The sequence below is a fragment of the Glycine max genome, chromosome 20, assembly GCF_000004515.6.
Source record: "Glycine max cultivar Williams 82 chromosome 20, Glycine_max_v4.0, whole genome shotgun sequence".
NCBI lineage: Eukaryota > Viridiplantae > Streptophyta > Magnoliopsida > Fabales > Fabaceae > Glycine > Glycine max.
Genome location: NC_038256.2, coordinates 45,331,747 through 45,358,045, shown reverse-complemented (window position 1 = coordinate 45,358,045; position 26,299 = coordinate 45,331,747). Strand labels below are relative to the sequence as shown.

Sequence of the window (26,299 nt, the reverse complement as noted above, 5' to 3'; positions counted from 1 at the left end):
TTTTCACATTTGTTTTGGTAAAAAAAAAACTAGTTCTATAAGACAAATGATTATTTTATTTGGTACAAAACACTTTAATTTTCACTTGCAATCTTTGAAAGAATCAACTTGAGCCTATCGGTTATGGTATATCACCAATTTGAAAAGTACATTGCCCAAACTAATAGACTGTTCAACCTTAAATATATTCGGCCTATCTAATAAACCTTACAAGAGTGATGTAATGGAATGAGTTATTTCTTATTACCTTTCTATATTTTTTGTGCCTAATGATAACATTGAAATCAAAATCTATTATCTCATACATATTATTCAAACTCTCGACTATTAGACTAATTCTGTCATATTCTAATCTTAATTTATTGTTTGACGAACCAATTAAATATAATAAAATATTCTAATCCTATTGTATGCACAAGTTAAATTTTTATCTCGTGGTGAAGGTTGTGTTGTAAATTAATAGAATAAAAAAATTGAGAAATATTCTTCCCCACTCACTCAGTTTAGTTTCTTTACCCCTTCATTGTATCGCTTTCACTCTCAGTGACAATCCTTACGCTCCCCGTTTTGTAGTGCCAAGCGTCAACTAAAGATTCAAGTTGTTAATTTTGCATTTCGTAAGGTAAGTTTCTCCTCTTTTCTTCCTCCACTTCCTTATCCTTATTATCACGAGTTTAATACAGTTATTATTTTTCTTCTTCCACTAAACACCTATTGAAAAAAGGGAAAAATTACTCCTAGTTTTTTAAAACTTTTATTTATTTATTTTAGTATTTAAAATCTAGGCAGCAAGCAACTTACGTGGTATTTAAAGTTTGATTTATTTCGTTGTTAAATTTTTTACTACAGGGTGTATTATTATTATTATTATTACAGAGTGTATATAGATCACTAAATAATTAAAGTCAAATATCATTTTATTTCTCTATATTTATTTTCACGACAATACTAATTAAGATAGTTTATACTTTAATTTATACTTGCAAGTGCTTTAATTAAAAAAAAAACGCACACACACACAGTAAGCCAGCAAAATCTCTATTTTTATTGTGTTTTATGATTAATTACATATGACACAATATAACAATGACTGAAATTCCAATAGAATTATTTACATATGAAGCAGGGAGGAATGCCAAACCAAAATGCAAATTGATTTTTTTTTTCATATTGAATTTGTATTAGCCATATTTGTTTTATAATATTTTTTTATCAGATATGGAATATTCATTAACTTGGTTGATAATTAATTTTTTTTTAAAATAATCTAACTGATCACGTGAGACCTTTTATTCCGATTATATTTTTCTATCCACAATATACTCTCCAAATATGAGATTTTGATTAAGGAAATAAAACTCAATTATTTCACTCAAACCAACAATTTTTTAGTATTTGTTTTATAATATATGAAATACAATTGTATTCTCTTTGGTCAAATCCTTCTATTGAGTTACTTTTTGAAAAAGTTATTATTTTTGGTTAAAATATATTTTTACTAAAATTTGTTTAGATTCTTTACCTTTAAAAGTATTTTATTTTGCTCATTTAACTCACAAATCTGAAAAAAAAACTTTAAATATGTTTTTCTTACTAATTTAATACATAAAACTTATCTAATTAGATTTATCTACATAAAACTCAACTAATGTTTAGAAGAAAAAAAATGGCTATAAAGCAAGTTCCACAAGAAATTAATAAACAAATGATATTAAATTTGTATAGTTTTTTTTTTTTGGAAGACGGGAAAGACACCAATAAGAAACTAAATACCGCGCGCGAGGGAATACAGTTAAAGAAATGTCCGCCAAGATGATATTATACAAAATAGAAGGAGCAAAATAAAAAATCTTAAAATACTATTCTGTAGATTTTCTTACCCTACTATCCCATTTGATTTTTTTTATATATATATATACGAGAGTATCCCTTCCACTATTATATACCAGACTATTCCCATTTACTGTAGCAAGTGTGAATTCAGGAATGGAGAACCTGAATTCACACTTGGTTTTATACCCATCCATGTTATAGTCTAATTCAATGATGGAATCCTTAAAACCTCTCTACCAAGCAATGATAGCTCAAAGCTCTTAGAATTTGTTTGAATGGAGAAATTTAAAATTCTTGAGAAATTTTAAATTTTAAGAATTTCAAATACTTCAATTGAAATTCTTTTATTTTCAAAATTTTGTGTTTGGATAAAAAAAATTAAAATTATGAGGATGAAAAAAATGAATGAAAAAAAAAAAGATATGATTTGTGTGCTAGTTATACGTGTTCCTCTATGTTCACATCCGATCGATGTTTTAGGAGCTCAGACGGTAATTGAAATTTCTCATCTTGAAGAAGTCTGTAAGAAGATAATTTCAATTTATCATTTTTTAGAAGGAAATTGAAATTCTAGATTTTTAATTATTTAAAATTTTGTTTTAAAATTCTAAAATTTTAAATTTTTCATAAAAAACATCCAAACAATGAATTCTAAATGACAAAAATTCAAATTCTCTGGTAAATTACTTTTCTCAGTTAAAATTCTTTGTCCAAACGCACTCTTAGTGAATCACATAATACCTGTCAATATTGCTTGTGAATTCACTTTTCATATCATTTTTATTACGTGTTATGATCTTATTTGATTTAAATATTAATAATGAGATAAGTTTCATATTTTGAATTATTAAAAAAAAATCATAATTATTTTCAAAATCGAAAACAATTTTAGAAAGACAATATTAACACAAATTTAAAAGACTTGGACTTTATTTTTTGAAAGGAAAATAAACCAATTTCAATACAAATAAAAAAGACTTTATTTTCTTGGAAAGTTACTTGTTCAAGCATCCAACAAATAAAGCAGACAAGATTAAAAAAATCCAACAAATCAATTTCTCCATTTATATTATGCAAAATCTCTCCTTATCTCAAATCTCAAACTTAAATACAATCCTTAATACTAAAAAAAAAGTCTCAACAAGAATAATCCTTAATATTATCTCTTACTTTTTATTTTGGCCTTAGTAGCCAAGATGTATTTGGCTAAATTATAATTTTTTTATATGAGATTTTCGTCTTCTATTTTTTCCATAATATTGTCTCCATATTTTTTAAAATATGTAATTTTGATTTTACCTTTAATTTTTATCATGCATTTTTTATATTTTAATTAATTAAGTTTCATAATATTATCTTAAATAAATATGTTAAATTTAAAGTTTAACTAGTATTGAAATTTTTGAAGTGAAAAAAAGAAAAAGAAAAAACAAGAGAAAAATGTTTTGATTTAAAAAAAGAAGTAAAAAGTGAACAGTTGACAGGTAATGATGGCTGGATAATTTTAATATACATATAGACATTAAACAAAAATACAAAAAAAAGTATATGCAAAAATGAAAATGAACCAAAATGATAAATTTTTTAAACATGTGAGACTAAAATTGTAGGAAAAAAAAAATAAAAGAACCAAAAAAATTACTGATAAAAAATAAATAACGACTAATATTACAATTTAGATGATGCACACTCGTAAACTCGTTTAACTTCTATTACAAATAAAACATACAGGTAAAAAATATATTTAAAGTAAATATATAAATTCATATGCATATAGAGTAATATATATATATATATATATATATATATATATATATATATATATATATATATATATATATTACTTCAAATAAATCACAAAGATTGAGTGATTTCATTATTAAATTTCAAACGAGTCTTTCTTCATCGTACTTTGTAATAATTTTTATTTATTAAAACATGTCCAACTATTTATTATTGTTATTATTTTAAAATTAAAATTGAAGTATGCAAAAAGAATTATTTATTAGATAAATGTATTATTATAAATAGTGAATTAAAGTTATCGTACAATGGAATACATTTATAAATATTTTATATGAAAATAAATTATAGTGTAAAATATTAAAAAAAAGTTTAAAGTTTAAGATTATATTTAAGAGTATTAAATTAAAAATTATAACTTATAGTACAAATACTACTATTTATAAAGATATACATGAAAAAGAGTACTAGTTATAGGGATTTGGCTAGACTTAGACCACAAGGTGAAGCCAGAAAGCAGATAAAAAACCGAAAATGTCCTTGGGCTCAATACTTTATACAAAATATGCACTATTGCAAAGTTTACCCCAAAACAAAGTTGACCAAAAAAAAAAAAATCCAAAAGATAGGGAAAAAAGTTTTTCATCTAGACATTAATGTAGAGGATACAGATTTATCTATGTTGCTTCCTCAATCGTCTTCTTCCTCCATCTTGTTAGGGTTTGTAGAGTTTTCACTTTGTCTTCAATTCTCCACGCTCATCGTTCTCATCACCGGCCATCTATAGGACTTCGAAATTTTCCTTTATTTTTTATCCATACTCCATTGTACTAACCCCAATTTTCCACGTATTCAACCATACAATAGAAAATCGCAATTCCTCTACGATTTCGATTAGGTAACTCCTGATAGGATGTGGTCTTTTGTTTCTTGTAAGGATTATAGCTAATCACTACAAAAATCGCTTGATTATAGTAAAATTGACTAAAGTTCCTTTTTATTATTATAATTATTATTATTTATTACTAATTACTAATTTATTAATTATTGTTTGGTTTCTTCTCTTTTAATTTTTCTAAATAATATTATTGCAGTGAGTTTATAATTATGCTTGCTCTGCTCTATACATCTGTATTGCTAGGTATACAGATAATGGTAACTATAGTCTATGAAGGTCCTTTTGAACAAATTCTACTGGCTCTTTTAGGTCATCTTTGGGATTATGTCAGTGATTACTGAATTTTTTTAAATTTTGATCTCATGATCTGATCGTTGAAATGTAATGAAATAGGGATTTGGTTCTGAAAAAAGGTAAAGAGAAATATTAAAAGAGGGATAAGTGAGAAAGAGATAAAGAATGCTGGTCATTGCATGCATTTAGATGTTGCATTCTCCTACATTAAGCTTGATAATTCATTTGTCAATTGATTCAACAAGAATATTAACAAAAAAGAACATGTCAAAGTTTTAATATGTCTTTGCTTTCTGATGCCATTCTGTTGGATGAATGTCAATTGCTTTATTGAGTTTTAGTCCGACAAGAGTTTGGATAACAATTTTGAGTAAATAGAAAATGGAAAAATGAAGTATGGAATGATAAGATACTGTATTGCATATTACCTTGTCTGAGCTGTCTCTATTTGTTTATTGTGACTTATTTCAGATTGATCTATTCCCACAATTTTTGAAGTTACTGTGACCTTGAATTAGCCTCTATTGATGTGATTTCTAGCTTTACTATGCAGTGGAAGTTCAGAAAACCAACAAACTCTACATCTTTCACTTCATAGGTACTCTTCTCATCAAAGTAAGTTTATGGCTTTTTTGTGTCTCCGTGTGTGCGCACAGATTATGGCTTTATGCTGACTCCTTAGTTCATACAGGGAAGACAAATCAGAGAGATTATTTCCTACTGCCTTTTTGCATGAGGTTATGATGGGGACTGAGCTTATGAGAATATGTGTTAAAGAAGATAATGATGATTTTCCATCAGTTCCACCAGGTTTTGAGTCATATACATCTTTCTCATTGAAGAAGGTAGAAAACAATGAAAAACAAGATGATAAAAATATGACCAGTTGTTCGGCCTCTACTAGTGCTTCTGAATCACCATCAACTCAGGCGGAAAATGATGTTCAAGTTGGTGATACTGCAAAGGTTCCTAGATCCCTTCGACGAAGACCATGGATTAATTATGGACAATATGAGAACATTTCAGATGAAGACCCTGACTGTGAGCGGCATGATCAAGTCAGTCTTATATTGGTTCATTTTTTTTCTTTAGCTGTCCTGATTTTGAGTACAATGCACAACATTTCCTAAATATTTGAGTGCACAAATTCTGGTTGGTGTCTTACATATGAATGTCAATGCAGAATTTCTCCTCAAGACCTTGTCTTCCTCGAGGAGTCATCCGTGGATGTCCAGATTGCAGTAATTGCCAAAAGGTCTATTTGTAATATATCATGATTTATCCCTGTTAGAAAGTATTATTGGTCTCATTATTAATGAATCAACTCTAGCTTGTTGTCTCCATTCTCCTCTCTCTCATCTATCAATGTCGTTTCTTTTATTATTATGTTAATAACTTAATATAGACATACATTAATTGTTTTTTGAAAAATGAAGAATTTATTAAGAGAAAAGTACAAATACTAGAGAGTAATAAGGTAGTAATTATGACATTTGTATTGGAAAATTTTATGAATTTGGATGTTCCCTTATTGAATGTGTTGGAAAAAAAAGTCCTACATTAACTAGAGATAAGGCCGAGATAGAGTATATAAGTGACCTCACCCTATGAGTTAGCTTTTGGGGTTGAATTAGGCCCAAACCCACATTCTAACATGGTATCAAAGCTCTATAGTCCATCTTGGTTCTCACCTGTTTTGATAGGCATTTGTGGAGGGGATGTTTGGAAGTCCCACATCGTCTTGCCTCAATTCTCGGGGTGCAACTTAGATATCTGTTGGACAACTTCACTTAGTGTCAATTGGTTTTAAGCTGAAATCTAACCTTAGATATCTAATGGGCAACTTCACTTATTACTAATTGGTTTTAAACTGAAATCTAACATGGTACCAGAGCCTATCCTAGATCCATTAACGGGCCACCCACCATATTATCCACGCACTAAGCCCAAAAAGTGCTGGGCCTGAAGTGGTGTATTGGGAAAAACCCAAGTCCCATGTTGACTAGAGATAAAGCCAAGATAGAGTATATAAGTGAGGGACAACCCACACCTTATGAGCTAGCTTTTGGGGTTGAGTTAGATCAAAACCCACATTCTAAGAAAATGTTAAAACAGAAGTGGTTTGGTCTACCTTCTCATCAATCAGACTGGTTATTGTAATGACAACAATGAACTTTAGTTGTTAATTTTATCATATATTATAGAGGTTGCTTCATCATAAAATAGCTATTATTGGGCATTTCTCTTGTGTGATGAGTAATTGACAATTGAAGTTTCTGACAGGTTGTTGCCAGGTGGCGACCAGAAGATGCTCGTAAGCCAAATATTGAGGATGCTCCTGTTTTCTACCCTACTGAAGAGGTCTCATTCAATTCCTATGACACATTTGAATTCACTTCTGTCCATGTCACTGTTCTGTTTAGTTCTGTCAATTAGCTTTATCAGAAAATCATATCTCTTGACTTGTCATTTTTTTTCCCAGGAGTTTCAAGATACTTTGAAATATATATCAAGCATTCGCTCCAAGGCTGAGCCATATGGAATTTGTCGCATTGTTCCGCCATCTTCTTGGAAACCCCCTTGTCCTCTCAAGGAAAAAAGTATATGGGAGGGTTCTAAATTTTCTACCCGTGTTCAGAGGATTGACAAACTTCAGAATCGTGATTCAATGAGAAAGATGTCAAAGATTCAAACTAATATGAAGAGGAAAAGGAGAAGATGCACAAGGATGGGGGTGGATAATAGCACTAGAACAGGACCTAATGCAGGATTTTGTGAAGTTGAAAGGTTTGGGTTTGAACCTGGTCCAGAATTTACCCTGGAAACATTTCAGAGATATGCAGAAGATTTTCAGCTCAAATACTTCAGAAAAAATGAGAATGTATCTCATTTGGGTGCTAATACAACAATTTTAAATGGTACCTCAGAGCCTTCCGTAGAGAACATTGAAGGTGAATATTGGCGGATGGTCGAGAGTCCTACTGAAGAAATTGAGGTCACTTTCCATAGAATCTCAATAGTTTGCTGCTTCATGAAATTATTGCCTATTTGTTGCCCTTAGTATATGCTGCTCTCTTTACATTTCATTTTCTATACTCTTCCAGGTGCTTTATGGAGCTGATCTGGAAACTGGGATTTTTGGGAGTGGTTTCCCTAGCAAATCTAGTCAAGTAGGTTCTGCTTCACATGAACAGTACATAAAATCTGGCTGGAATTTAAATAACTTTGCAAGGCTACCTGGCTCTCTGCTCTCTTATGAAAGCAGTGATATATCTGGTGTTCTAGTGCCATGGTTGTATGTAGGAATGTGCTTTTCCTCCTTTTGTTGGGTAAGGACTACATATTTCCCTCATTTTCTAGAATGTATTTCATGAATTCTTCAGAATTTGTGTTTACAACACTTGAGACCAAAGGAAAAGATTGAAAAAATACTTCATTTCTGATTGATTAAACTGTTCAGAAGGATACATGAATAGTTGAATATATATAGATACAAGGAGAACCCAAAGATAAGTAAAGAATGGACCTAAATCTAAAAATATTGTCCTAATTACAATGTAAAGCAAATATTCTAAAAATAAGCTATCTACGTAAATACGAATCAAATATGATATAACAGCTTGCAATAAATCTGTAATATCTTGACAATAACTGTTACAGTTACATACTTATATGTATATATGTATCTTTATCTTTAGTATATATTTGCTTGTCTTCCATTTGTTGTTGTTTATAGGAACCCATGCATGTCTATGTGCGTGTTGTGTCTTTGTATGCCCTTTGAGGATGGGAGGGGATGTAAGGGTGTTCATTTGTGTGAGAATAAGGGGATACATAGTATAGGTGACATCTTTTTGCCCTGATTTGTTTGGTAAATCATAAGACCAGAACTATTTGTTGTGTGTTGAGTGGCAATTTGTTGATGTTGTGTGTGTGTGTGCTTTTGGTGAAGTGTGTGTTTACGTGTGAGAGAATGAACTCTTAGTTGGCATAGTATCTTTAGTTTTGATAACAGCTTTATATTTTCTTTGTGGTTTAATTATGGATGCAGCATGTGGAAGATCATCATTTATATTCATTGAATTACTTGCATTGGGGAGCTCCAAAAATGTGGTATGGTGTCCCTGGAAAAGATGCCTGCAAATTGGAAGAGGCCATGCGAAAGCATTTACCAGAGCTTTTTGAAGAACAGCCTGACTTGCTTCATAAGCTGGTGAGTAAAAGTTTTTCTATCACTTGACAAATGTCATTTAATCATCTTTTTTCTGTTAGAGAGGTAACAAAAAAGATTAAAATTATTATTATGTTCTCACTGGGTGGAGTGAAGTTCCATCTTCCATTTTTTACCTCTTAATTTCAATCACCTATCCATACTTATGTTGGATGATCATGTGTATTTCTTTGGACATATATTTATCTAATGCCTGAATTTCGAACTTTTTGTTGCAGGTCACTCAGCTTTCTCCATCTATCCTTAAGTCTAAAGGAGTACCAGTTTATAGGTGTATCCAAAACCCTGGGGACTTTGTTCTGACATTTCCTAGAGCCTACCACTCTGGGTTCAACTGCGGCTTCAACTGTGCTGAGGCTGTTAATGTAGCTCCTGTTGACTGGCTGCCCCATGGGCATATTGCTATAGAGCTGTACCAGGAGCAGGGGCGCAAGACTTCTATATCACATGATAAGCTGTTGCTTGGGGCTGCAAGGGAAGCAGTACAAGCCCAATGGGAGCTTGATTTGCTGAAGAAGAATACTTTGGATAATCTACGATGGAAGGATGTCTGTGGAAAGGATGGCCTTTTGGCAAAAGCACTCAAGGTAAATTTTGCTTCTCCCTAATCCCTATAATGCAGTATAAAGGTATGATATTTATGATTTTGTATTAACTTATAACATGACCATAATAAGGGAGGTGATGTTTAAATAGTCTTGTTTACAGTTATTAGAGAATCTTATGATTCACAATACAAATCCTATGATAAAACCTATCGATTTCTATTCTAAGATGAATCTCAAATGACATTGAAACTTATGATACATGAATGAATTGGTGCAATTTCATATTGATATGAATCATACGGCTCTACCAATCATTATTTTTTTTTCCTTCATTTTTTTACTTTTCTTTCACCAATTCTCATGAAAGAATTGAAAAGTGATATAAGCTTAAATTGTTAAATGAAAAGGAATTAAAGGAGCACTCTTAGACCTATCCTATTTGTTTATTCCACTACTTTTTTGCCACTCATTCAATGCATGCACTCTATTTGGCTATTTCATTGCTTAGTTTTCATTTTCTAAAATAGAGGCTTAACATATAACTAATAATTCCCCCCCCCCCCCCCCCCCCCCCCGTATGATACTTATGGTTAAGTTGTTTTATCAGTTTCTACTATAATTATTACATTGAACACTATATAACATTTATATGATATGTTTGAAATTATTTTTTATTGTCTCTGAATTATATGATTCTATACAAATTATGATTCACAATTAAAAAATTAGCTTGACAATTCACAATTTGAATCTTGATTTGATGTTGAAGAGGTGGAGTGCTTTTGGATATTTTCTGTCTGTTCATCCCTTTCTTTTACACCACCTCGTCTTCTAGTTCTGTATTATGTTAGTTGATTGTTGAGAGTGTGTAAACTGAAAGCATAAAGTGCTAGATTGATTTTAAATGTTTTTTGGTGAAGCTTATTTTTGGAGGTACAAAGGGATTTACTTATAGATGAACGAGGATTGTTAGCCAAAAAATGTAATAAAAACAAAAGGAAAAATTATAAGTTCTTAGAATGTGGGTTTGGGCCTAACTCAACTCCAAAAGCTAGCTTATGGGATGAGGGTTGTCCCCCATTTATATATTTTATCTTTGCCTTACCTCTAACCTATGTAGGATTTGGGTTTTTTTTCCCAAAACACCCCCTCATGTCCAACACTTTTGGGCTTGGTGCGTGTATAACATGGTGGGTGATCCTTTGAATGGATCTAGGATAGACTTTGATACCATCTTAGAATATAGGTTTTGACCTAACTTAACCCCAAAAGTTAGTTCATGGGGTGAGGGTTGTCCCCTATATATATATATATATACTATCTTTGCCTTATCTCTAGCTAATGTGGGACTTGGGTTTTTCCCAAAATAAGTCAATGATTCTTATTTTTCATTAAAAGAGTTAAGAGAGAATTGAGAAGTGAGAGAGAGTGGGAGAGATAAACTGTATTATTGTTTCAATGAACTGAACCTGTACAATCAGATTTTGTGAATTTATAGAGCATTTAGGCCCTAACTAAACTCAACTAACTATGAGTTAGTTAGAGATGACAGCTAAGATATAGAATCAAAACAATATGCTTAGCTCAACTATTTCTGTACAGATATTAAAAAAAAAGATACTTAGGAGTTAAACTATACTCTAGTAGTCATTAACCAATTATCCGAAAATTTTAAGTTATTATGTGAAGGCTCATCAATGGTTTTATATGTTATACATACACCCCTTTACTCAAGAGGCTTTTGGGCTTGAAGTATAAATAATGCATTGGCCTGCCTTCCTTTTGCTTTTGTCAGATTCAACTTTATTATAGAAAAATGAGGGTGCCAAGGATCAACCTCCTGAACACTTGTTATAATTCCCCACTATCGTAACTAAACTATGATGCTGAACATTTGAGGATCTTGTTTTAATATGAAACTTCTTAAGGTAGAGCAAATGTTATCTGTCAATTTCAATTTTGAAGTAATTGAAATTCATCATTTTGATTAATAAGTTGCCCTCCACCCCAACCCTGTCAAGAAATAAATAAAATACTCAAAGTATTAATCAAAATTTAATGCAAAACTGAGATATATGAATTATGCTTTGTAATCCAAATTCTATAAAGGTACATGATTGGTACCTTTTATTGAATTTTAATGCTAATAATCTCTTTTCCTGTTTTACTTGTGTTTTCCTCTATAGATGCGTGTCGAGATGGAGCGAGCAAGAAGGGAATTTCTCTGCAGTCCTTCACAGGCATTAAAAATGGAGAGTACTTTTGATGCTACAAATGAAAGGGAGTGCAACATTTGCTTTTTTGATTTACACCTATCTGCTGCTGGTTGTCGCTGTTCCCCAGATAGATATGCTTGCTTGGATCATGCAAAGCAGTTTTGTTCATGCTCTTGGGATTCCAAATTTTTCCTCTTTCGGTATGATATTAGTGAACTAAATATTCTTGTGGAGGCATTGGAAGGAAAATTAAGTGCAATATACAGATGGGCAAAATCAGATCTTGGGCTGGCGTTATCTTCTTTTGTGTCAGCAAGCAAGGAAACAATACATAAGGAATTGAAATCGTATTCATCCAATTTATCTCATTCTTCCAGGGCCACTGTGCATAAAGAGATGGCTTTGCATCCATTAAATAAATATATTGACAATTCTCAATTGATTGATGTCCCTACAGAGAATCAAGCAAATAGCAAAGATCAGAGCTATTTTCAACAGAGGAAATCGGTTGAATCTATTTCATCTTTGAGATCCATGAAGGAATTGCTAACATTTAAAAGCTCACAACCTACATCTGAGGCGGCTAATCATAAGATCTGTGTTAATAAAGAAGAATCGGTTATATGCAGATCAAATATGAGAACCCCTGGTTGGCAATTGTCTCAAGATGATACATCATATGCTTTATCCGTGCCTCTAGCTCAACATGGAGGTGAAAAAAGTTCACTTAACAGACATAATAACAGTATTATACTTCTTAGTGACGATGAAGATGATGAAAAGATGTCCGGTTCAAATAGAAGGAAGGAACTTTCTTCGATGCTTACATGTCCTAGAGATAAGACAAGTCCATGTAATGATATAGAAAATACAAAGTTGACCATTTCTGTGTCAGATTCTGCTGTGATAGGTGAAAAGGATGCTATTACATTGCCCCGTGAAAATATGAGTTCTGATTCAACTCGACTTTTGCATGTGAAACAAGAATGTCATGAACACACTGGAACAGTTCTAGCCTCTACCCCTGTAGATCTTTCTTGTCATATGGGTCTTACAAGTACAGAATCTATTAGAAATATTCCAGCTCCTTCAAAAGTAGAGGCCAGTGATTATTGTTTGGAAAGTTTGGAGGTTTGTCCTCTGAACCCACAACTTTCTGGCATTAAGGTTAAGACTGAAGATAATCATGAAAACCTTGGAGGATGTGCCACTTCTAATGTAGCAGACAATGCAAGAGCTGTTAATGGGAACATTTCTTGTGCTCCAAACAATTACCGTCAGAAAGGTCCTCGGATTGCAAAGGTTGTCCGGCGCATCAACTGCAATGTTGAACCATTAGAATTTGGAGTAGTGCTTTCTGGAAAGTCTTGGTGCAGTAGTCAGGCTATATTTCCAAAGGGTATGTATACTTGGTCCATAATGAATTACAGCTTTTATGACAGCGTTTAATTGAGTTTGTAAGCTGTGTATTTATGAAAATTAAATTAATTGATGCAGGATTTAGAAGCCGTGTTAGATACATAAATGTCTTAGATCCATCCAGTATGTGTTACTATATTTCAGAAATAGTTGATGCTGGACGTGGTTGGCCTCTATTTATGGTACTTTCTCCTTATTTTCATTTACAGGCTTTTGTCATGCAATTGGCCTTGTATATTTATTTTTTGTATGTATGTCTGGAAAGGTATTTCATAATTCATATATCTGATGTAAATTTGTTGATGTACTTGGACTTAATTAAATCCTTTGTTGCTTATCTTGCTGAGTTTTATCCCTTATTATGTGGGCAAAAGTTTGATGGAAGATTCCTGGCTCCTCTACTTTGCACTTCATGGCATACTGTTGGTTTAAGGCCGAGTATTTTTTTTTTCTACAGAAGTTGCTCCCTATAACATGTTAATGTTGTTGAGAATCGGTTGCCCCTTTATTAAGTCATTTCACTACGGATTATTCTGGCTTCTGGGCATCTAATTTTAAGAATGGAGTCATGGAGAAAATGCAAACAAGGTGTTGTGGTATGGGTTAATCTTTGATGGGAGCATTCACGTTTTTAACCTATTGAGTAACTTATTTCCTTATTTAGCAGATCAAAATTGAGATATTAAAACTTTTAGGTGTTGGATGCATTTAGTTATGAATTACTTTTGGACATTGAAATATGTTGCTGTGAGTAATTAGTTGTCTGGAATTGGGAAGAGGTGGTGTGTGAAATAACTAAAATCTTGTTTTATCCCAGGTTTCCTTGGAAAATTGTGCAAGTGAGGTCTTCATTCATATGTCAGCTGCAAGATGCTGGGAACTGATCAGAGAGAAAGTGAATCAAGAAATTGCAAAGCAACATAAGCTGGGAAGAAAGGGTCTTCCTCCTTTACAGCCTCCTGGCAGCCTTGATGGCTTTGAAATGTTTGGGTTTTCTTCACCAGCAATAGTGCAGGTAATTTTACTGATTAAGGCCTTAGTTTTACTGAGTAATCACTTATAGGAAAATAAAATTAAAAAGGTAAAAGGAATTCAACTTATCTAATAAACTAAAATTAACTTATGCACCCCAGCTTTTGGAGAAGTTAAATGAAAGCTTTTATAAAAGTAAGTTGATTTTAGCTTATGTGAGAAGCTCAATTTATTTTACCGTCTTATTTTCTTCTTCTATAAGCACTTATGAAAAAGTTTATCCAAACATGGCATAATAGTGTTAAAAAGAGTATGTTGCTAACACTCCTTATTTTACCATGTTACATGTGTTTTCTTTCTTTGTGCATAGTTTTGAATTTTGATAGCTATCAGGGTATAATGAACCTGCTTTCTTTCAATAGGCTATTGAGGCGCTGGATCGAACTAGATTATGTAATGAATATTGGGACTCACGGCCCTACTCTCGTCCTCAGGGACAGATTTCTCAATCAAGCCAAACCAATGTCAATGGTGGAAATGGTCAAGGGGTTCTCTTGAATAAGCACATGCCCGTTGAAGTTGTTGCAGTGCTAAGGAGCCTATTTAAAAAGTCTAATGCAGAAGAATTGAACTTATTGTACAGCATTCTTAGTAACAATAGGCCAGAGGCTGACAGGAACCTAGTTGCGCAACTTCTCAATGAAGAGATTCACAAATCACAACCGCCCTAGGTAATTGATTATTTGGACAGAATTGTTCACATACGCCTAACCTTTTCTTGACGTGTAAATTGTAGTTCCTCCTTGGTTGCACAATGCAACCTTAATCTTTGATTTTTTTTCCCACCTGAATGGAGGTTATAGAGAAAGAGAGAAAAAAGAAAGGAAATAAAATTAGGAAAAGTCGGGGGGGTGGGGGGCGGCTATTTTCCTTCAAAATTTTGCTCTATTCAAGTGGCAGCAAGGAGATGTGGAAAGTTACCAAGTATGATTTTGGCTGTCTCGTCTGAAACTCTGAAGGGCGAGGCTACCAGCCTTTATAATTGATTTTGGTTTGGTTCATATGCTGTTCACACAATTTGGAACTACAATTAGGTTCATGGCTAGATTTGATTAATTATTTTAGAAAATAGCTTTTTACTCATATCTTGCTGTTTTCTCCAAAAAAAAGTACATGTTATAATTTTTTTTTTCTATACCACGGTTTGTTTGTTTCTTTTTTTAAAGCATAAAAACTTGATTGTTGCCTTTACAATGTAGATGATTTCAAAAGCTTTAAACGGGTGTGAAAAACCAATTTTTTTTTTTTTAAACTAGTTCAAGAAAAGAAGTGCATTTTATAAAATCAATTCGGTAAATTGGATTGTTTCTATAAAATTGATTCGGTTAATCAAACTGATCTTTACCTGAATTTTTTTTATTTGAAAAAAATAATTTAAAAATCAGTTCGAAATTCTTGGAATCATTTTAAAATTGATAAAAATCAGTTCAGAATTAGTAAAACTAGTTTGATTCTGAATTGATTTTTAAATCAACTTGGTTATTTGAATATAAAATCAAACAGATCAAAATAATTTAAAATCAATTGGGTTTGACTTTTTTATTAAATTAATTTTTGCACACTCTAGTTTTGAGAGGCGTTATTTGGTTCTCAACCAAATGATTTTTCAATAATTATATATTTTGAAAAACATAATTCATCAAACGGATTGTTTTTATACAATTTTGTCTTAAAATTGATTAGGAATTAGGTCAAAGTATTAATTTTTAATAATTGAAAATTTTAAAAGATTATGTTTAATAATCTTTTTATAACTGATATAAATATAGGGATATATTTCCATGTTATTTTGAAAAACTTAGAAAGCATTAGGAATTAGGTCAAAGTATTAATTTTTAATAACTGATTTAAAAGATTATGTTTAATCCTTCGTTATATTTAAAGTATCTATCTGATTTCATGTTGGAGAATAAATTTTATTCTAAAATTAATTTTAGATAAATTCTTTCATATTGAAGTTTAGGTCGGAGAAAATTTAGAATTAATTGTGTTTAAGATTGATTGAGTTGAAGAAACTTTGAGTAGATTTTTTTTTGATAAAAAATTATACTAATTAATTTAACTTTATAATAAAAATATCTAAACATAAATTATCACTTCAAAATCATGTTTACCTAAAATTAATTTATAAAATCAATTACATTCAAAATCAATTTTATTAACGTCCTTCGAAGCACACCTAATAGATTTTTAAGTATGTTAAACAAATTATTCAGGAAAAACAATAACTTGCTGAGCTTTTATGATACATTCAGGATATTTTTTATTTTTGTTTTTTATCAAGGAAATTTTAAGCTACACGGCTTTTATATTGGAAACCAAGCAATTTTTATTTTAAAGATGAACTTTAATATATCAAAAGCTGATTCGACTAGAAAATAAAAAGAAGAAGATGTCCCGCCAATCATAGAGTAAAATCGTAAAAAAGTTAAGATTGGATCACAAAATTGTGTGATTTTTAAGGGTAACGTGATTAGTTCTATTCATCAATCTATAATTGTAAAGTCTAAATTTATTACTATTTTTTACTATCTCATACAAACACTTGTCTCATTTTTTTTCTTCTGAACATTTATCTCATTTAATGCATTATATATATATGTGTGTGTGTCTAATATGTTTAAGACTAACTTTTATAGAAATTTAAAGAAGAAGAAAACGCACGGCATCGGTAACCCGGTATTTGATATGACCTAAATTTTAAGCAATACGGTTTATATTGACTTAAATTTTAAGCTATGCGGCTTATATATATAATTTACATGTTTATAGTAACACTTACACACAATAATGGGGTTGATTAAAGCATAATCTGTGACAGACACAGTTTGCTGCTGTTACTGGAAGAGAAAAACGCAGTGGCTTCGTTCCTGCCTCAGCCATTCATCACTTTCTCTTCCCAATTTCACTGTAAGTTTTTTAGTCTTTTTATTTCTTTATTTTCCTCTTCATTTATTCATCTTTCATTATCTTTCAAGCGCTACCGTGTGATTTAAGCAATGTAATGTCGCATTGCATTCTTCCGTCCCTATCTCTCTAATTTCCAGCGTCTTCTCTGTGTGCTGATTCGAGTTTTGCTTTGCATTGATCGCGTTTGGCTTCGTTTGCGTCGGTGAACGTGATTCTAAGGAGAACTTGAACTTCAGTTTCAATTGCTATCTAATTCTGCTTAATATAACTTTTGTCTTTTAATCCATTTATGCATAACAAAAGAGAAAAACAATTGCTTTGTTTCACTGCGTTTTGGGTGTTTCTTTCTTGCGTTTTTATTTTCTTTTGTGTTGTGAAATAATTGGAAGAAAAAAAACACTAATGATGATTTAATGTGATTGCAGTTGAGGAGCAACACCGTAAGTTTTGCCGCCTCCTGTTTTATTATGCTGTGCGTTAATTTGGTTTCTTTTTGTGTTTTTTATTAAGCCAAGCATGTTTCTTGAAGTACTGTGGTCTTTGGGGTTCGTTTCTTGAATTTGGGGAATGATTGTTTTATCATTTAGTATCATTCTTTGTTGTTGTTATTGCTATTTAAGTGTGTGTATGAAGGCTGAAGATGATGTTTATTTGGTTCTTGGTTACTTTCACAAATCATTGATAAATTGGAATTATTCTTTCAACAGTTTTTGGGCAGTCATCATCAGGTTTTGGGCAGAACAATTCAAGTATCAATCCTTTTGCTCTTAAGCCATTTGGTATTACAACTCCATTTGGTTCGCCAATTGGTTTTGGAGGTTCTTCCACTGGGGTAGCTCAACCATCTTCTCCATTCGCTTCCAATACAGCTTTCGGTTTTTCATCGTCACCAGCTTTCAGTAGTTCAGTTCCCTCTTTTTGGTCATCTTCAACTCCTGATCTTGGTAGTTCATCGTCATCCTTTAGTGGTAAGTGTGCATTGAATCCTTTTTCTCATTTCATTTACACGTGGTAGTTATTGAATTACTGAGTTCGTTACATCTATAAATGGTGACCATTAGTATCATTTGACTCGCTTTCTTTCCTTTCTCATTATGTTATCTGTCAGTTTTCTGATTCAATCTGAGAATTGATTCTCTTGCTTTCTAGGATCATCAGTTTTTGGTCAGCAGCCTCTTTTGGAGGTTCTGAATCTGCTTCTACTCAAACAGTATCATTTGGTGCCACCCAGCCATCACAACTAGCATTTGGAAGCAGCATATTTGGTTTCTCAGCACCTTTTGGTGCATCATCTCAGCCAGCATTTGGGGCTTCAAGTACCCCTATATCAAGTACATCTGCATTTGGCACTTCAAGTACTCCATGTAGTACTCCTGCCTTTGGGGTCTCTAGCACCCTTTTTGTTTAGTTTTGGATCCACTCAAATTGGTCAGTCTCCTGCATTTGGTAGCAGCAGCCCATTTGGGGGCATAACCTCACCCTTGGGAGGTCAGAGTTCAGCATTTGGTGAGTTCAAGAACCATTAGAATTTTGACTGTGATATATCTATTTTCAAGATACAGGGAACTTCTGTATCTTGTGCAAATGTAGTTGAAAATCATCTTCACATATTTCTTCTGTAGGATTTCAAACTCCGAGATCAGGTTTTGGAAATACTGGTACTGGGCAGTCAGGTTTTGGAGGTAAACAACGGAGTGACAGTAGAGTAGCCAGTTACATGGCAACTACTGAAGCAGATAGTTGTACCTCTGGATCAAAATTGGAGTCCATATCTGCGATGCCTATTTACAAAGACAAAAGTCATGAGCAACTAAGATGGGAGGACTATCAATTGGGAGATAAAGGTTTTTTTTATATATATAATAAACAATTTCTTAATTCTTCTTGCTTTCATTGCAGTATGATGACCTTGACTTAATCTATTATATAATTAAAATTTAGGTGGGCATCTCTCTATTCAGTCAACTGGTTTGACAGGCTTCAGTTTATACCAATCAGCAGCCAATCCTTTCTCTACCACAACACCTAATTCTAACCTTTTTGTGCCAAAGAGTTCACCTTTGTCTTCTGGATTTGGAACTTCAGCTGCTCCTGCTTTCAGTTTACCAGCTTTTGGTTCTTCAACATCTGCAGCAGAACCATCTATTTTTGGCTCAACCCCATGTCCATTTGGAGCTAACTCTTCTTCAACACCCAGCTTTGGGCAATCTTTGTCCCTGTTTAATACTGCTCCTGCTCAGGCTACATCTTCACCATTTGGCAGAAACATTTTTGGCAACACACAGTCATCCCCATTATTTAGTTCTGCAGCCCCTACAAGGCTACAACCGCACAGACTGGTTCTGCTTTTGGACAGTTTACCTGCCCTTTTGGGCAGACTACACCTTCTTTTAGTCAATCAAGCTTGTTCAATTCACCTTCCTGGCTTGTTGTAAGTATTTTCTCATCAATTGCAGCTTTGGTGGCACTCCAGGCATATTTGGTCAGAATAACTTTGGACTCATGTAAGTTACAATTATTTTTAGGGTCTTGCTAACCAGTTACTTTTTATACCCCTTTTAATGGTAATATCTTTTTTTTTTATCAATTATATTTATTCTGTACATTGGTTATAATGTGTGCCATCCAAAGATTTGTGTTCCAGTGTTTGCTATTATGGAATAGAGTATTCAAATTGTTTTGAAAACCTTCTGGATGAGTAGTGTCTAAATCTTTCAACTGTAGTTAGAGGTACTTTCACAAATTACTTTATACGCATGCACAGGTGTATATATATTGAAAAGCTACTTGTAGTCTTTTTTTTCTTTAACAAACTTACCTAATTATCATAGTTTTTTAGATATATTTTTTTAATTAAAAAACCTTTTACCATAAAATGTGGTGACAAACATGCCCTTATTTTTTTTCAATGTCATGTTCAGGAAATATCTCTAATGAGGCATGTGTAACACCTCCTGATAGAACCAGTTCACAGGATAAAGATAAAGAAAGTACGTGTTTCTTATGAATTTCTAGCATTTAGTTTATTTTGCACTTTTTTGAACATTGGTTGTTGTGCTCTCAATATTATAGCAAGTATTATCAAATAACTGTGGTTAAACTAATTTTCAATTGATGGATCATTAAAATGATTCCAGAGAGTGCAGTGGAAAATGGTCTTATCAAGGAGCAAGCTCAGCCGATGATGACTAAGCAAACATCCAATGGGAGCAATGAAGATCATTCTCCACAAAAGGCAGACAGTGGTCACAGCTGGTGAGGATGCCATTGTACCTGAACATAAATCTGGTGTTGAGGCACTAATGCCAAAACTGCGGCAGTCTGTGGGACAAGGGCTGAATAAGCCTGCTGAGGTAACACTACTAAACCTTAGACGTTTCAGCAAAAGAATTGGACATCAGTATATGGAAGGGCCAAAGATCGAGAAATACAAGTAGATGCTCAAGAGAATGGCTGAGGACCAAGGTGCTGAATTTGTATCATATGATACCATTAAAGGAGAGTGGAAGATCAAGGTCAAACACTTCAGCATCTACAAGCTGGTAGATAAAAACAGTTAGATAAACGATCACAAGTAAGGTTTGGTCCATTTGGTTCGATATGGTGGAGGACAAAAGTACAGTTGATAGTTTTAGAACCAAAGTTCTGCTCTAAAATGTATGTTTTTTTCCTGTCAATAGTGTGGATAGAGCTTGGGCCAACGTTATTGATGATGTGCTTCTTATCTTACGGATGATGATGCATTGGGGGATATTTTATAGAATTCAAATGTGGGTTTTTACAAGTTTGATTCGCACAGATGTTATGGTTATTTTTAACTTATTTTTTTGAATCATGAGGGTGGTGTTTGATATGATTTTCTTATTTCAATAATAAGTTGATCAAGAGTGTCAACATGGGGTTTGGTTTGCTTAAGTATTTGGAATTCCGAAATGGGTAACTCTCAAACTTTTGAATACTCACCCTCTCATCTCAGCGGATCATGTCAGTTAATATTTTAAAAACTTCACTTGTTCACCGGTTTCCTAGCATAGGCTATTGAATTTAACGTAAAGGCTTTCTAGGATTAATTTATCTCTTTTCTTGATTACTAATAACTAATTTGAGCTGTACGGATGTAAAATGTTAAAATGTATAATGAAGATTATAAATGATGTTCAAAAGCCATTATATGAATACTTAATATATTATTTTATCTCTTAAATTTTAAAATTGATAAAGATCATAAAATTGGAAAATGTTAAGAGAAATTAATATTTTATAAATTTGACAGGAAGCTTAAACATTTTTCTTTTCTTTTTAACTAATGCCCTCTAAGAAGGACAGTTATTGTTATAATAGCAAGACATAAACTTATTTGAATGGTTGACGTTATGAAATGATAATAATTAATTGGGGAAGATGCGTTGTGACCGCTTATCTGGTAATCCTTATCCGTATCGGTCCGCAACGCAATTGAGTGAGAGTGAGGCCCTTATTTATCTCTCTCCGCCAAATTCTGGTTGGGATTGGTTCTTCTTCCACTTCCAACGCCATGCCTCTTTTTGGAATTTTCCAGATACCCTCATTTATGGACATAATCACTGACCTCGCCATGTTCATTACTCCGCTATGGATTGCGGTTATCGTCGGCGTCGTCGTGGGCTGGGCGTGGAAGCCCAAATGGGCCTTTCACCCCAAAGACGCTCTTCTCAAGTTTCGCTCTCCTCGCCCTCCCAATCCCCAAAACGACACCGCTTTTACCTACTCCGCCACCAGGTTTGCAAATTGCCGAATTCTAATGCTAATGCAAATGCAAATGCAACATCTCATAATCTTCATTTCTAATTTCAGTTCCTCCGCGCGTGAGAAAGACGCGAGTGGGAGTCCTGTGGTGACGGAAGACGATTTGCTGCATCTGTGGAAGTTGGTTGAGGAAAAAGACGGAGGGCGGGCATGGATTCAGATGATGGACCGTTCTACCCCGACCATGACCTATCAAGCGTGGCGTAGGGATCCTGAGGTACGCCTTACCTTTCATTCTTCCCTTTTGCAGTTTGTTAGAATTGAGTGAGTGAGGGTGTATGCTTGTTAGAGTGGACCGCCGCAGTACCGGAGCAGAACGGTGTTCGAAGACGCGAGTCCTGAGTTGGTGAGGGATTTCTTTTGGGATGATGAGTTCAGGTTGAAGTGGGATGACATGCTTATACATGCTTCCACCATACAAGAGTGTGTCCTCACTGGAACAATGATGGTGCACTGGGTGCGCAAGGTTAGTGGTGAAAGTTGTTTTGTGATATGTGAGTTTGTTGCAGTCTCATGTTGATCTTGTGCAATTCTGCCTGCAGTTTCCCTTCTTTTGCAGTGACAGAGAGTATATAATTGGGAGGCGAATTTGGGACGCAGGACGAATTTACTACTGTGTCACTAAGGTTCGAATGAAATTAATTGCTAATTAAATTCCTTCTCTGTTTGGATAAACTTTTCCATCAATACTTATTAAGGGAATAAAATAAGAAGGAAAAAAAAACGAAATAAGTTTTTTCATAAGTAAAATTTAGGTTGTGTATAAGTTTAAGTTAATTTGCAGACATTTTCTCATATTAGCTTCTCCAAAAGCTTATATTTACCTTATGCACAAGTTAATTTTAGTTCATGGAGAAACTTATTTATTTTGTTATTGGTCTCATTTTCTTCTCATATAAGTGCTTATGGAAAAGTTTTCCCAATTAGGGTGTAAGAGTTTGATTTTACTCTTTTCTTATGTCCATTCTGAAATTAAGGTTGGGTGGGTTAGCTGGATACTTAGATCTTGTAATGCTTCAATTGGTTTGTGTCTTTGGTTGAGTCCTTCATACTTGTTTAGTTTGTTTATTTGGACTGGACTGTGTGTTGAGATGTTATTTTGTTGTCTTGGTTTGTCCGTAAAGAGTTAACGAGCTAGTATTTGCTAACCTTTTCATCAGCCTTGTTGTAATGCAAAGACTTTAACGCTATATTAGTAGAGGTTTGTTTTTTAGGAACACTGCATGGTCATCTTACACTTGACTTGAACCTTAATTAAACTGAACTTATTCGAATTAAAGTAAGTTATTTCCAATTTGTAACAATAGCTGATTGGTAATTATGACTGTGTTCTCATTCTTTCCGGAACAATCTTTTTACGTTATACATATACTTCTGGTTTGTGATATTGACTTGTGGCTTGTTTTGCTTCTTCAGGGAGTACCTTGCCCCTCCATGCCAAGGCATAATAAACCTAAACGAGTTGATTTATTTTATTCAAGCTGGTGTATTCGTGCAGGTAACAGGCAGTTTGGAGCTAATTCTTGAAAGCACTCTTTATTTAACTGGCATTTCACGTGTTAAGAAATTAAATTGATAGGGCAGAAATTTGAATGATGAGTCGCCGGCACAAGGGTCATGCGATCTGATGAGTTATCATGAATAATCAAAGCAACATGCTGAGCTTGTGTTGACCTTTTATCTAATAAATGCATCCCTTCCAGAAGTCGGGGTTTGTTGCATGTATTAATGTGTACATATTGAAATTATAATCTATGATGTTAGAAAAGCTTACCAATATGTAGTTTGGAATCGAGTACTGAGACATGGAAGTTTCTTCCTTATACATATAATTGAGAACAAACTCAGTGACGGCTTTCAGATATTCTATTTGGAATGATTCTCTTGTCTTCAGAGACATATTATGGTTCTACTTCAAAACCTTGAAGTTCACATTCAACCTATGCTTGATGTATAGTTTACATTAGACATATTAGTCTGTTACCGTTTGCTATCTTGGTGATTTTGTTTACAACCAAGCCTTATCTCACCTTAAATGGATCAACTCAACGTCGTTGAGCTCCATTAAAAACCACAATTTTTAGTGAATCCATTTAGAGCAAGGTCATTTTGGTAGTTTCTCAATTTTTTTCTGAGGTCGTGTTCCATTCCTTTTAATTGGGCTGGCTACCATTTGTTACACTTTCTCTTGTTAACATTCATATCATTTTTTATTTAATTTTCTCTTGTATTTTCATTCATTTAGCTAAGAAGCCTCATCTCTGCTGCAAGTTTTATTTTTCTTCCTTTGACACTTCACTGACCAAATTTTGCTACCATACTTCATGTTGGTCTTATAGATGTGATAGAATTCTGATAGACTAGTTTCAAATTATATTTAAAACGTGCAATCTGTGGTTATGAATTATGATATAATCCCCAATTCTCATCTCTGTAATATTACCAGCTTGCATCTGACTGAACTCACATTCCATGTTCTGTCTACTACTACTTGGACTCAATTTTAGAATTTGTTCCTCTCTAATTATCAATTAAGATTTAAGACTTAGTTATTGTCTCAAAAGAACTTTCAAAATCTGGAATCCAATTGGGATTCAATTGAACTGGTTTTGGTTTGATATAAATGATGGAACATAATCTATACTCTGTTTATTTTCCTTAAAGTATAATTTTTAGCAACATGATGCCCGAGAAATCTTTATTGGGTTTTCTATTTTGTGCTTGTTGGCACTTAGTGTGAAAACATTAAATACACCTTATTAAATACTTTAAATTACTTAAAAATAAATATTAAATGACTGTATTTTTTTATATAATAATAAATACTTCTCATCATGTGCCAAGGGGAACATAGTAGAAAACCTATTTTTCAATTTTGTATTGTTTTCATTAATTACAGTTTTATAGACAGTAGAAACTTATGTGCATCTGTTGTGGTCTATATCCAGTTAAATCAAGAAAAGATGACCAGCTGACTTCATGTGAAGTGTTATTGTTTCATCACGAAGATATGGGAATTCCCTGGGAAATTGCTAAGCTTGGAGTTCGACAGGGTATGTGGGGAGCTGTCAAGAAGTTTGATCCAGGACTACGGACATATGAGAAACAAAGGGTTTCTGGTACCCCATTGTCACCCTGTGCACGTGCTGCTAAGATCAACACTAAAGTAACCATGGACTATGTGAGGTCTCTGGAAAACACGACCAGTGACTTGTTGGAGACTGAAAATCAGGATTCTTCTGACAAACCAGGTGGAAGGAACATACCTAAGCTTTTAATTGTTGGTGGAGCCATTGCCCTTGCCTGCACTCTTGATCAAGGACTACTGACTAAGGCAGTTATATTTGGAGTAGCCCGAAGGTTTGCAAAAATGGGAGGAAGGAGGTTGTGATACATTATGCTTTTTGCTTTGAGAAATTGCCAGGCCAGCCAATTCCCTCTGGCAGTAGAATTAGAAATTGAGATGTCACTTCTTGCTTTGGGGCAAATGTTTATTCTGGATCTAGTTGGCAGCCATGGTTCAAGAAGAATGGTATTATTCTTTCTCCATTTGTTTGATCTATGAGGCGGCTTTTAACTGGAAATAGCTACATTGTATCTTTATGTCATTAAAAAAAGATTGTCATGCTGCAGGAATAACATCAATATTCAGGTTTTTCTTTTAGTTCATGTTTTTTTTACTGTTAGCTCTCTCTGCCCTCTTCTTTTTCTACCGTTTGATTCTGAGAAATACAGTGAACAAGATATGGTAGCTCTCAAAATTTCGTTGCATGAATGTTTATTGTATTTGCCAAGTCTCTGTAGATAAAATGAGAAGACCGGCAGTTGATGAATAATCACAGTCAACACTTTGCAGTTTGCAGGGTAGGTGGTTGTTGAATTACGATTTAATTATTGGTCCTTTAATCGTTATAGTTAATATTCATTTTTAATATTGTATTAATCTATAACTATTATTATATAAGAAATAATCTTTTTTGATGTCATCTTTCTTTTGAATATTTTTACTTTTAATTATTATAAATTATTACAACATTTTATTTTAACTTCCAATAACAGTTATATTTTTTAAAATAAGTTACACCCATTTAAACATATAGGTAACTTTGAAGTTCAGGGGAGTGCTTTTTTTGCACTAGTATATATTTTAATAATGAACTTAGATAATAATAGAAGAATTGAAAGATAGATAAAATTTGGTTTTTGCTTCTCCAAATTTTTAGACTTTTAGTGACCTGACTGGTTAAAAAAAAAAGTTAAATTGGCTATTTCCAATCATTATTTAATGTAAATTTAATTTGGAATAAAGTAGAATTAGGGTTCATTAGAAATGGAAATTTCATCACAAAGATATGTTAAGTTCAAATTATATATTCTCGCTTAATTTTTA

At 33.0% G+C, this 26,299-nt stretch overlaps 4 protein-coding genes across 9 annotated transcripts; all 4 read left to right on the top strand.

Annotated features, from left to right (window-relative positions):
- The first annotated feature begins 4,155 nt into the window (after positions 1-4,155).
- On the top strand, positions 4,156-15,297 carry LOC100800271 (putative lysine-specific demethylase JMJ16). Of its 5 annotated transcripts, none has more exons than XM_041013394.1 (13): positions 4,156-4,474; positions 5,240-5,383; positions 5,460-5,826; positions 5,952-6,023; positions 7,052-7,129; positions 7,251-7,763; positions 7,873-8,097; positions 8,820-8,981; positions 9,218-9,586; positions 11,734-13,162; positions 13,261-13,364; positions 14,000-14,197; positions 14,649-15,297. In XM_041013394.1, the coding sequence occupies exons 3-13, from the start codon at positions 5,509-5,511 to the stop codon at positions 14,883-14,885; spliced, it is 3,705 nt and encodes a 1,234-aa protein (XP_040869328.1). In that variant the 5' UTR covers positions 4,156-4,474; positions 5,240-5,383; positions 5,460-5,508; the 3' UTR covers positions 14,886-15,297. The 5 variants fall into 5 exon arrangements, with proteins under 5 accessions (XP_040869328.1, XP_006606423.1, XP_006606422.1 ...); XM_006606360.4 differs by having other exon boundaries at positions 4,157-4,474; positions 5,309-5,383; positions 14,577-15,297; XM_006606359.4 differs by having other exon boundaries at positions 4,157-4,474; positions 5,240-5,366; positions 14,577-15,297.
- Positions 15,298-16,830: 1,533 nt separating this feature from the next.
- Positions 16,831-18,446, top strand: LOC113000735 (nuclear pore complex protein NUP98A-like). The gene is made up of 5 exons (XM_041013577.1): positions 16,831-16,893; positions 17,036-17,124; positions 17,635-17,669; positions 17,832-18,092; positions 18,274-18,446. The coding sequence occupies exons 1-5, from the start codon at positions 16,831-16,833 to the stop codon at positions 18,366-18,368; spliced, it is 543 nt and encodes a 180-aa protein (XP_040869511.1). The 3' UTR covers positions 18,369-18,446.
- A 47-nt stretch (positions 18,447-18,493) lies between these two features.
- Positions 18,494-20,908, top strand: LOC102668982 (nuclear pore complex protein NUP98A). The gene is given in 5 exon segments (XM_041013463.1): positions 18,494-18,630; positions 18,747-18,968; positions 19,066-19,442; positions 19,445-19,628; positions 20,262-20,908. Coding segments are annotated over 4 exon segments (690 nt in total). The 5' UTR covers positions 18,494-18,630; positions 18,747-18,841; the 3' UTR covers positions 20,264-20,908.
- Positions 20,909-21,496: 588 nt separating this feature from the next.
- Positions 21,497-25,798, top strand: LOC100788121 (SRPBCC ligand-binding domain-containing protein). Of its 2 annotated transcripts, none has more exons than XM_041013051.1 (6): positions 21,497-21,882; positions 21,958-22,126; positions 22,214-22,375; positions 22,452-22,535; positions 23,326-23,407; positions 24,858-25,573. In XM_041013051.1, the coding sequence occupies exons 1-6, from the start codon at positions 21,659-21,661 to the stop codon at positions 25,298-25,300; spliced, it is 1,164 nt and encodes a 387-aa protein (XP_040868985.1). In that variant the 5' UTR covers positions 21,497-21,658; the 3' UTR covers positions 25,301-25,573. The 2 variants fall into 2 exon arrangements, with proteins under 2 accessions (XP_040868985.1, NP_001341840.1); NM_001354911.1 differs by having other exon boundaries at positions 21,519-21,882; positions 22,199-22,375; positions 24,858-25,798.
- The last annotated feature ends 501 nt before the right edge of the window (positions 25,799-26,299 follow it).

What these genes read in the sequence shown, in the direction of transcription:
- LOC100800271 (XM_006606360.4), top strand. Translation starts at nt 5,509, where the DNA reads ATGATGGGGACTGAGCTTATGAGAATATGTGTTAAAGAAGATAATGAT. An exon ending in TCAGGCTATATTTCCAAAGG is followed by an intron (nt 13,163 to 13,260) that starts GTATGTATACTT and finishes TAATTGATGCAG; the next exon opens with GATTTAGAAGCCGTGTTAGA. An exon ending in GTGGTTGGCCTCTATTTATG is followed by an intron (nt 13,365 to 13,999) that starts GTACTTTCTCCT and finishes GTTTTATCCCAG; the next exon opens with GTTTCCTTGGAAAATTGTGC.
- LOC113000735 (XM_041013577.1), top strand. Translation starts at nt 16,831, where the DNA reads ATGTTTAAGACTAACTTTTATAGAAATTTAAAGAAGAAGAAAACGCAC. An exon ending in CGCACGGCATCGGTAACCCG is followed by an intron (nt 16,894 to 17,035) that starts GTATTTGATATG and finishes AATCTGTGACAG; the next exon opens with ACACAGTTTGCTGCTGTTAC. An exon ending in TTTCTCTTCCCAATTTCACT is followed by an intron (nt 17,125 to 17,634) that starts GTAAGTTTTTTA and finishes TTTTTTATTAAG; the next exon opens with CCAAGCATGTTTCTTGAAGT.
- LOC100788121 (NM_001354911.1), top strand. Translation starts at nt 21,659, where the DNA reads ATGCCTCTTTTTGGAATTTTCCAGATACCCTCATTTATGGACATAATC. An exon ending in TTTACCTACTCCGCCACCAG is followed by an intron (nt 21,883 to 21,957) that starts GTTTGCAAATTG and finishes TTCTAATTTCAG; the next exon opens with TTCCTCCGCGCGTGAGAAAG. An exon ending in TTTACTACTGTGTCACTAAG is followed by an intron (nt 22,536 to 23,325) that starts GTTCGAATGAAA and finishes TTGCTTCTTCAG; the next exon opens with GGAGTACCTTGCCCCTCCAT.